This window comes from Terrapene carolina, unplaced genomic scaffold (genome assembly GCF_002925995.2).
Source record: "Terrapene carolina triunguis isolate 2854851 unplaced genomic scaffold, T_m_triunguis-2.0 Scaffold262, whole genome shotgun sequence".
NCBI lineage: Eukaryota > Metazoa > Chordata > Testudines > Emydidae > Terrapene > Terrapene triunguis.
Window position 1 is genome coordinate 2,012,124 of NW_020664613.1, and position 11,523 is coordinate 2,023,646.

Here is an 11,523-nt window from a genome sequence, read left to right on the forward strand (position 1 = left end):
ATTTTGAGTAAAAATCCCTGATTTTTTACTAAAAATGCCTAGTGGGGGGGAAGGAGGGGAAGGAAGGGGAGGACAAGCAGAGCGCTGCTGGGGCTTGCAGCCACTCCTGCCCCGCCACTGCTCCTGCAGCAGGGGCTGACATAACCCTGGCCAGCTGCTGCTTTGGCAGTCCTGAGGCTGCTAGTTACAGAGGTCCCGGCAAGTCCTCCATGACAGAATCCTTAATCATTAGCTATAATTTTTGGTCTTGTGGTTAAGGCACTAAACAGGGACTCTGGAGACCTAGGTTCTTTTCGTGTCTCTGTCACAGGCTTCCTTGTGATGTTGGGCAAGCCACTTAATTTTTATGTGCCTCGCTTCCCCAAGTATGGAATGAAGACAACAGTACCTCCCACCTCTGTTGTGAAGCTAAAGTCATTAATGTGTTTGAAGCACTCATACTACAGCAATGGCAGCAACATGGAAAGAGAGGTAGATGAACCTGCTCTAATAGTGTCAATTAGTTATGTTTAAAAAAATAAAAAATAAAAGCAGCACCCTACCTTGAGATCACGATGAACAATGCACTTTTGATGACAGTATTGCACAGCAGATACAATCTGAAACACCAACATTTTCAATAAGAATTAATTTGAATCCCTATATAATTAGGGTTTTTCATAGCTTATACTTAATTTTGCTTCCTAGTATGCATTAGTGGAGAATGAAGTATTTTTACATACAGGGAGTGCAAAAATCCTTAAAGTAACTGATGTTCTCTTGGGTGTTTGTGCATCCCCAGTGCCGGAGATCAGGACTTTTTTTGATAAGCAGTGTTTACCAGCCTGAGTCTGTGCTCCAACACCTTCGTGCCCCTCTTCAAGGTTATAAAAAGAGTTATAACGATGGAGTCTTCTACCCCCTCTGATGTTTTTGGAGCTACAGCCTTTGCCAAAGGAGTAGAAGAGACAGAACTTTAGTACACAGAAACACCCAGAGCTCTTTTTAGTAAAGAAGGAGGTCTGCTCACAAAGAGAAGGATCCTGGGAGCCCAGATCTGAGGCTGGCCTCAAGCATTTATGGAAAAAGTACATTTTCAGTCTGGCCTCTCTGAACTTTTGTATTCACTTTGAAAACAAACAGCAAATTGAGCATTTGCTAAATATATGCCCTTCCCCTAAGCAAAATAAACATTCGGTAGTAGGATAGCAATACCACATAAAGGGCAATATTTGAAACCAGGTGATTTTGGCTTAGCAACGGAGACTGAGAACCCAGTACTAGGCAGCCAAGAAATTAAGAACAAAGTTACCCAGATGAAACGTATACTAAATAAAAAGAACAGGAGTACTTGTGGCACCTTAGAGACTAACTAAGGTGCCACAAGTACTCCTGTTCTTTTTGCGGATACAGACTAACACGGCTGCTACTCTGAAACCTGTCAGTATACTAAATATAATTCCTAAATTATACATAAATATTTACTAACTAATCCTATGCAAAACACAAACACACAGACAAAATGGACAGCGCTAGTCATTTCATCTCAGCCTACGCCGCAGTTAGAAGTTACTGACAGGTGGCTGGCCCACATTGAACCTTTTCTACCCTCAGGCAGGGGTTGCACAAGTGCTCTGAGCTGCAAGCCCAAGCCAACAAGTTCTGCTGGTCCAAAAAGGTCCAAATCTCCTGTGTTGGGGGCGCACAAACACCCTAAAATGGAATACTTAAAGACAATCACTCAAAGAAGAAATATCCATTTAAAAACTTTTCCACTATGTTGTTATTTTAGTGAACAATATGCCATAACTTTTATATCCTATCTTATTCAGCTACCACATTATAAATTACTAATTTGTTGACATTAATCTTTTAACCCAGAGGACACACTCCATAAAACGGTAAAAGGTATTTTTATGTTATTTATCCTTCTAGGGTTAAGCATCCAAAACTTCAGGGCAAAAGATTTCATTACAGAACAGAGTCCTCAAAGTAACAGAAATTATCAACATATGAAGGGAATCACTTTAAATTAATTTAGTCCATTGAATGTGGCATCATTCTAGTCGAATTACTTTATTCAATACAGTACTAGCAAATGCTGTTTGAATGACTGTACATCACAGACGGATGTAATGAAGATTTTAAAAATTTTAATAAATATAGACAATCCCCCTTTCAGACTCTCTCCTCATTCACTCTCCTGTTACTCAAATGACTGAATGGAATTTGCTCAGTTTCCCAAAAATATTACTTCTAGGAAGAGAGAAAGCATACAGTTTCAGACCAAATGGAGAATTTTAGAGGAAGTTGTGAACATGTGACAAAAAATAACTAAGTTTAATTTTCTCTATTACAGAAACTATAATGAAATGAAGAGATTGGTATGAGGAGACTTCAACAAGTAAGTTAATTTGGTATTAAGTTAGATTCTTTATATGGTTATTTTGCATCTTAATTTTGAAAAAATGAAACACCAAGTTATATAAATAGCTTATTATATCTAAATAAACAAAAGTGCACAAGTAAAACCTTCCCCTAACCCTCTTGACAGTAACCATACATGAAGATTAGTACTCAGGAAAGAAGTGAGGATGTTAGAGTATTTTAAAGTGTACCCCTAATAAAATACATGATATATAATAAGTGAGTAAACTAAATGTTTATATAGCCATATAACAACCTCACTGAAGAACATCTGTTTATTTCAGGAGACTCAAAGAGTTAATAAAATCTGAAGTGAGTCATAGTGAAAGAAATTTGGTTTCTCAAGAATATCTATTAACAAGAGCTTAAACAGTCTGTTTCTATTTTTAAATTATGCTCAGGATCTAGGTATTTTCCTCTTGAGGGATTTTTCCATTCTAGCTTTAATACATATATCACTACAACTATGAACTTTTACTTTTTTTAAAAAAAATGTGCAAATATTTTTGAGTTCAAGTTCATTAAAAATACTGTAAACAGAAACAATTTCATACCTGCCTAAATTTTGCACGTGCCTCCTTTTCTTTCATTCTTCCATGTGCAACTAAGTAGTCAAACACCTCTCCTGAACCAGAAAAAGATGAAGCATAAGTTATCTTGCTCAGGTTTTATTATTTATACCAGACTATCACGAAGAAAAACACCCATATACTATGAATTTGGGCCAGATGCTCAGATAGTGTTAACAGTTGTAGCTCCATCAACTTCATAGAGGATCTGATCCTCTGTGTACAAAAAAACTCAACATATATATGTGTAAAAATCCACCCACGCAAGTTACCAACTGGGCTTATCAAGGAAAAACACTGTCTGCACGTTTCAGAAAACTAACTAGTCTGTTTATTAAAACCATTTCAAATATGCCCACAGTCTTGAGGAGGAGAGAGGGGGAAGCAGTCAGGAAAGATTCCTTTTTACTGCTTGTATTTGTGTTCACTGTTCAGACCTACAAGAACAGATTCCTTCCTAGTAAGACTTCAGTTTTTTAAAATTCTTATATTAAAACGAGCATTAAATGAAAGACCAATTTAAAGTGCAGTTAGGGTAGTAAAGAATAACTATGTAAAAGGGATAAGGTTCTAGGTGTAAGGGGTGGCACCTTCTTAGACACCAGATTTGCACTGCATGTCTTCACATCAGTTTTATTTTGTGAGAAATTTAAGGCCAAAAAGCTCTTCACCAAATGGCTCTCAGATTCTCATTGCAAGTGGTCTCTCTCTCCCATGGTATATGACAAACAGCCATCTCCAGTTGGTGGAAGCTCCACTCCCTTCCAAACAGCCATTTCCCCATCTAAATGGGTACCAATTGTGTTCCCACAATTCACCTGGCTTTCTTTTCAATCTGCCTGGCCAGCTGTCCCATGTTCTTATCCCCAACTCCCAGACCTTCTTGGCTCTGTTGCACTGCTCTGACACAAGGTCAAGATGAGAGGCAGGTGCTCTCTCTATTGCTGATGTAAGTATAAGGATGGGAGACGCACAAGGCCTGAGCCTCTGCTAGAAAGTCAGATTATCTCCTGGTATATCATCAAAATCAACAACTACACAAACATTTGTAAAGTAAAGTAATCTACTGTGCATAACACTGTTAATCGACAGCAGAACTGTACCTTAAAGTTCTGGTTAGGGACTCCATGAGGCAGACAGCCAACATGCAATACAAAAGACATAACACAACCCCAGATGTCAAGATTGGTTTCAGTTGCGCATCTGTGCATGAAGATTTACTTTCCACTTTTCAGTTTAACTACAAAACTGGAGTTCAACAACTACTTACCCCCACTGGCATATTCCATTACCAAATACAGTGTCTTTTCTGTTTCAATAACTTCAAATAATTTTACTGAAAGAAAAAGGAATGAAAGATTGCATCAAGCAGCAAAAATTCATCAAAATTTTAAAAACACAGCCCAAACACTTATTCTTTAAATTAATATAATTTATTAACCAGTGATACCACCAAGTCAGACGATTTAAACAGTTTTGAAAAAAGGAGAATTAAGTTGTAAGAACATCATAGCTATATAAAATCTTCTACAACTTTCTCAGGAGTATTTCACAAACACTATACAAAAATGAAATTTATGCTGAAATTAGTGTTTAGTTCCACACAGGAATTCTTACCAAAAAACACACAAAAATCCCAAGTAAATTACTTCTCTATTACAAACGCTCCAGGTTAGAGAAACTATGGAGTTTTGATAAACTTAAAAAGACACAAAGTTTAGGTGCCAAACTGAGCAGATATTCTAACTGTTACAATCTGAAAGGCTTTCCCAGTCAGAATATAACACTAATAAAACTACCACTGTCACAGGTGGGATGGAGGGGGACCAGTAGGAGCTCAGAATGCTGGAAATGCAACACACTCAGCTCTAAGAATGGAGACGAGGGAGTACCTAGAATGTAATAACTTGTATACCTTGTCCATACCTTGTATGCAACAAGCCCTCTGGCCGATTCAGGAACATTAACTGTCTCTGGAACAAGACTGTCCAGCCCTCCTCAGCCAGAAGAATTGTCATCACAAAGTAGGGCTCTGAAGGTGGGGGGAACTAAAGCAGAAAGGGAAAATTACATACTTTGTAACTTGGTTTCTCTGAAGATAGCACTTTGCAGGTTTCTCGGTCCTAGGTCCTAGTTTCTTAGTGAGAGTGGCAGAACTCATTAGCTCTAAGGTTTCTTAACCCATTTGAGCAACAGTAAGAGTACGAGCCAGATCCCCTATTGGCCATCAGACACCACCACCTAGCTGAGCGTTAGCCATTTCCGCTGATTGAGCAAGTTATCCTCTACGAGCCAAATTTCTGCTTGCCTTACTCATGCAAGTAGTTCCACTGAAGTAAACAAGACAAGAGCAGGATTTGGCTCTGAGTGTACACTATTCATCCATCTTAAAGATTTAATGGGTAAATAAAAACAAATATCTAAAATATATTTAAACAAAATAGATAAGAGTATAATATTAAAGTCACCAGAAAAACAAATCAATTCCTACCTATACTGGGATGATTCAATATCTTCATTATTCGTACTTCTCGAAATAACTGTTAAGAAAAAACAAAACAGCTTTATTCAAACTGTGTTTACTAGGGAAGAGCTACTTCAGACATGCTGCTTTATACGGGGAATGGAAGGTGAAAGGCAATTTAAGAAGATATTAACATAGCCTTTTATGTTATAATCCAGTACTAGACAATTATATTATTCACTATACTAGATAGACATCAAACTCATTTTGTGGACAGCACTGTATTACATTTTTATTATAACATTTGGCTGGGTCTAAAAACCTAGGGCTATTTACTACCTTCAATGCACAACAAAACTGCACTTGTTTCAAAACAAGGTATGCAAAAAGATATGTAGGCTCTTGTATAGTAACAGCTTTTAGAGTTTCCATTGGCTTGAAACAACAAAGGGCATTTGCAGGACCTATTGCTATTTCTGCCCTTTTGTTTATTTGGCCATTTGCATATGCAATTAATTACCCAGTCTGTGTACATAACTCCGTGCGTGCGTGCGACTTCGTGTTTCTGGTGTTGGGAAAAAAAACTGGACTGTGAAGTATAATTAGGCTTCAGGGGTAACACAACACGAAGATGAATGGAGTCAATTCTCACATACCAGAGCTGAACAATACCTACATCACGTCACATCTGAAAGGGTATACATCCATAAGGGCTACAAAAATTTTTTTAGTTTTAAGAACATATAAAGTGTGCCAGGCGTGCAACGGCAGTAACAACTCTGATGATTCTCCCCCCTCCCCTCCTTTACTGAAATTGAGAGATGTCGTGAAAATCTCAGCTTTTATTTAACAAAAATTCTAGCACTCATGGTTGCAGAGAAAAGCTTGAAAAGGTGAAGTGAGCATACCCTAAAGGCTCAAAAACCAGAAGGTAAATTAAAGGAACTCCAGATTTTTTTTTTTTTTTTTTTTTTTTTTTTTTTTTTTAATTTTTTGGGTTTTTCAATATTGATAACACCTGAGCTTTCCTTCACTGAACAATGAACATACTTCTGTTGTCAAAGGTATTTTCTGTGCTTGACCGCTCTCCAGCCTTATGCTTAGGATGGACGTGTTGCAGAAGTCCTGTGCTGAGATACAAGAAAGCCTCACACAGCTTTGGCAAACTGTCCGACTATCTCAGCGACTATGAATGCTATATCCTGTCCCTTCTTTGACAAAAGCTGGCTAAATCCACAAGTGAGGTTCAAGAGCAAAAACAGCAGTAACCCCTGGACACCTCTGGGGACTTGGGACTGAGGGATATTTCCAAAAGAAAGGGCATTGCTGACAGAGAGGAATACTGCTAACCCTCCCAAAAAGATTAACTGCCCTTTTTGTATTCTGCAACTAGCACAATCTAAAAATAGAAACAATCACAATTATTTTCCTTAGACTAGATTGAACATTTTCTACTCAGTGCACATCCTTGTTCCCCTCTTCTTAACTACAATTAATATGATTTTGATAAAGCAAAAGTCTCACGAGTAGATATTTTCACTGGTTAAATGTTTCTAGCAGGACGCCATCCTTTCTCCTTATATAAATGTTCAACAACAGCCTTCAAAGGAGAAAAAAAGAATGTATGTGAGAGTGTCTGGGGGGCAGGGTGAAGAATCAAATGAAAGGCAACATCCTACACTTTACATTAGTTAATCTGGATCTAAAAATACGGCTGTCTGGTAAATAATAATATTGTGCTAGGATTTGTGTTACAAAATGGTTTTGCTTTTCCATGAACTCAATTATTCCATTACAAATATGTCAGGTAGGCTCTGTTTTGTGTTTTGGTATTTTGATTTTGTACATTACATCTGAATTGCTCACAATTATGAAAAGCAATCCAATTAAACAAATTTGTCTGAAATGTCCGGACGCAAGATAACAAATCTAAAGCAGCAACCTGTAGAGCATGAAAATTTCTGAAGAACTTCTAGGCAGACATCTGAAAAACTGCAATATTGACAAGAAGACAACAAAGACAGGCTGCACAACATAATAGTATTAGTGTCTAAATATAAGTTACTTTTAATGAACTCATGTCTGCCAAAGCAGGATTAAAACATTACACTTCTATAAATAAAAGGATTTAGAATCTGGAAGAAAAATCCTAAAGAAATACCATTTAACATTTAATCTGAAGCATGTAGTAATTGCCAATATTATTATTCTGTTCAAAGATTCCAAAGGGATTAAAAGTTTACTAATTAGTTTAAGACTCAAACTGATTTCACAGTGACTGACACTTTACATCATATGCAAATATACAACAAGAAAAAGACAAAATTAAAAAGCAGACCAAAAAATCTGCTTTCCTAAAGCCAGGTCATGAGGGACTAGAGCAGGGGCGGGCAAACTTTTTGGCCTAAGGGCCACATCAGGTTTCTGAAATTGTATGGAGGCTGTGCCTCCCCAAACAGCCAGGCGTGGCCCGGCCCCCGCGCCCTATCGGAGCCCCTCTGCTTCTCGCCCCCTGGTGGCCCCCCTGGGACTCCTGCCCCATCCAACCCCCCCGTTCCCTGTCCCCTGACGCCTCCCCCGCCCCCCCGGGACCCCTGTCAGCCCCCGAACCTCCCGCCCCTGACTGCCCCCCACTACCCCATCCAACCCCTCCTCTCGTTCTTGACTGCCCCCCCAGGATCCCTGCCCCCGTTCAACCCCCCTGCTCCCCGCCCCCTGACTGCCCTGACCACTATCCTCACCCCCGCCCCCTGACTACCACCCCGAACTCTCCTGGCCTCTATCCAACGCCCCTGCTCCCTTACCGCGCTACCTGGAGTACCGGTGGCTGGTGGCGCTAGAGCCATGCCGCCCAGGGCACCAGGACAGGCAGCCGTGCTGCCTGGCTGGAGCCAGCCATGCCACCGCGCAGCACAGAGCACTGGGTCAGGCCACGGCTCTGCAGCTGTGCTGCCCAGCAAGAGCTCGAAGCCCTGCCGCCCAGAGCATTGCGCCGCGGTGCAGTGAGCTGAGGCTGCAGGGGAGGGGGAACACCAGGGGAGGGGCTGAGGGCTAGCCTCCCGGGCCAGGAGCTCAGGGGCCTGGCAGGAGGGTCCCGCAGGCCGGATGTAGCCTGCGGGCCGTAGTTTGCCCACTAGACTGGACTAGAGCCATAAAGGGATTTAGGCACCTAACTGCTGCTTTAGAAACATAAATCCAAAATTGAAATCCTCAAAAACCTTGCAGGCACTTATATTCCCTAGATGCCTAAATTTGAGCCAGAGGTCATGCACAAAACTGCCTCAATCCGGATGCCTGGCACTTAGCTCATACCTAAGCCCCAGCAGGATCCTCAAACTATGCATTCCTCTGCCTCTCTCACCTGTGAGCTTGAGCTGGTAGGCCTGTTATGACGAGTACACAGCAACAGCAGGTGATAATGATATTTCCCCTTTTTACCCTATAGCCCAGTGGTCAGGGCACTCACCCAGAATGTGGGAGACTTGGGTTCAAATCCCTGTTCTGCCTAATGTGGGGCAGGAATTTGAAGCCATGTCTCCCAGATCCCAGTTGAGTTCCTTATCCACTGGGCTATAGGGTATTCTGGGGTGGGTCTCTCTCAATCTCTCCTGCTGAAGCTGTTCCACTTCCTAGGAAATACTCAGTCACTGGAGCAGGGACTGGAACCTGGGCCTTCCGAATGCGTGCCCTAACCAGAACTATAGTCATTTTCACTCTCCCTGACCTACTGACTAAATATTTTATACAAAGTGGAACAGCTTCAACAGAAACGATTGAGAGATCCACTCCACAATATCCTAGAACCCAGTGATTAGGAGACTCACCTGGGATATAGAATACCTGGGTTCAAATCCCCTGCTCTGCCTGATTTGGAGAAGGGAACAGAAAACAGGTATTAGACTCTACTATACCCCAATGTTAATCAAGTGTGATGGGGTAGTACACGGCATACAGCAAACAGCTGAAGTTGCATACCATTTTTTATTACAGAAACTTTTCAAACACCAAGTTCCAAACTCTAAAATCGGGAGCTACACACTAAGTAGATGTCTTGGCCTCAGCAACATGGTTATTCAGTCTCTTCCCTAAAAAACTTCTCTCCTTACAACTGCCTGTTCACTACTGAAACTACCCAGTATAGGACCAACCAGTTATAGAAACCTTCCCAGGCATACTTTTCTGATAGCTTGTAAGCCTGCAGCTGCTTGTCTCTGCCACATTTCAAGTGGCCTTTTAGCTGGTACCTTGCTCCGTCCCAGCCTGTAGGCATTCCTAGTATGTTTTCCTCTTACTATGGAAATTCAGTTTCAAACCTAACTCACAACAGTTAAGTTATATAGACACACCAGGCATACGTACTAAAATTTTGTTATGATGGGGACTGGGCAATCAGACCACCTCATTGACGCTATTGGGCTTGACCATTTGCCTTCCATTCTGGCTAAATAAGGGAACAATTAAATGCCCCTTTGTTTAATGGTAGCTGAAACAATGGAAAGTCACTGCCCAAGGAATAGACAGCATGCAAAAATGGGCATGGCTGCGCCATGCAGTCCTAGGAGGCTGTCAGGGGTTTGATAACAAATGCAGGGGATTGATCTGATTGCACTGTGTGTGCACAAGAGAAGAAGAAACAGAAAGGCAAAAGGAGCACACAAGAAAGGCAGCTAGGAAGACCAGCAGACAGCCACAGAAACACTTGCTGACCCTGAAAAAAAGCTAAGAGAGCTTTTGAGTAGCACTCTGGCTGGAAAGAGGCTTGGAACTGTGAGCAAACAAGCTATCTCCTGCTGTTTGGTTCTGCTGTGTTCAGGGAAACAACACTATGTACATTCTTTGTAAATAAACAGGCTTGCATCAAATAATTTGATCATTATTTCATCATTAACTTCTCTCCCCATCAGAAGCAATCCATATGACCCCGAATATTGGCTAACAATATTAAGGCATTGTGAACAAGTTGAAAGGAGGAATGCAAGGTGCATTTTTTAATTCTGTAAATAAAGAATACAGACAATGCAAGAGAGAGACTATGTCTCCACTACAAGCTAAGGGTGCGATTCCCATGCTTGTGTGCACATACACATGCGACTATAAGTAGCAGTACAGTCACAGTAGCAGCAGCAGAGGCACTGCTGAGCTGTGTTGGGTATATGCCCACCAGTTTCAGGCAGGTTTGTACTCTGCACGGCTCAGTCCTGCCTCCACTGCCGTTAGCTGTGCTACTGCAGCTACACTGCTACTTACACTCACCCAAGCTCAGTGAGAGGTAGGATGAATGTGTGTACACAAGCAGGGAACTCACATCCCTCATTCACACTGTAGACACAGACAGAGAGAGAGGGAGAACATATTTAGTGTTAATGGCCAAGACATCCGCTATGTAATTGTATAATTTATGCCGCAGGTATCAATATCAAAAAGGTATATGTAAGCTACAACCACTCGAGTCTATCATGTAACTCTTGGGCACACTACCATATATACATTTTTAAGAGGCATATTTAATCAACAGATCATATTTAGTTTTTTTTTCAAAAAGCAAATTAACCAAGTTGAAATTTGGCCAGAAATTGGGGTTAATATCCCTTTTCTTGTAAGAAAGGCTATACAATCTTTAAGAATCACTAGCTCAGAATCTGAGTTTTCAATTTTGTCCTCCCCTCCCCCATGGCATCTTCAGCATCACAGTATCACCATACTGTTCTCAGACATTTGGTTCACAACTGACCCAAAGGGAAAAGAGCTCCCTACTGAATCCCCAACACTACTTCCTGCAGTGCTCAACATTGCTTACTGTAGCTTATAAGACCTGATGAGATCACAAGGTAGTATGTTTGCAAGCTACTGGTGGCACATTGAGAACACTGATACATTAAAGGTTATACAAAACCAGTAATTAAAGCAAATGTTATTCAATACTAGTTACATGAATATTAATAATGGCATTTACAGCAGAAAAAAGGTTCTCTAATTATGGGAAGATTCCACGGTGTTCTTAAAAGTGCATAGGAAGTGGGGAAAGAATGATCAGCTACCCAAAAATCAGGTCTCTAAGCCTAATGATTTCAAGCGTTCAGATCA

General features: G+C 40.8%; 1 protein-coding gene across 4 annotated transcripts in view; it reads right to left on the reverse strand.

The window, feature by feature from the left end:
• MARK1 (microtubule affinity regulating kinase 1) overlaps positions 1-11,523 on the reverse strand; it is a 110,573-nt gene that overhangs the window by 41,320 nt on the left and 57,730 nt on the right. For all 4 annotated transcript variants that reach the window (XM_024219283.2, XM_024219282.2, XM_024219281.2 and 1 more), the window contains exons 4-7: positions 5,467-5,515; positions 4,246-4,311; positions 2,961-3,031; positions 543-599 (exon numbers count right to left, since the gene is read on the reverse strand). In XM_024219283.2, the coding sequence (XP_024075051.1) occupies positions 543-599; positions 2,961-3,031; positions 4,246-4,311; positions 5,467-5,515 (243 nt within the window). The remainder of the gene's footprint in view (positions 1-542; positions 600-2,960; positions 3,032-4,245; positions 4,312-5,466; positions 5,516-11,523) is intronic.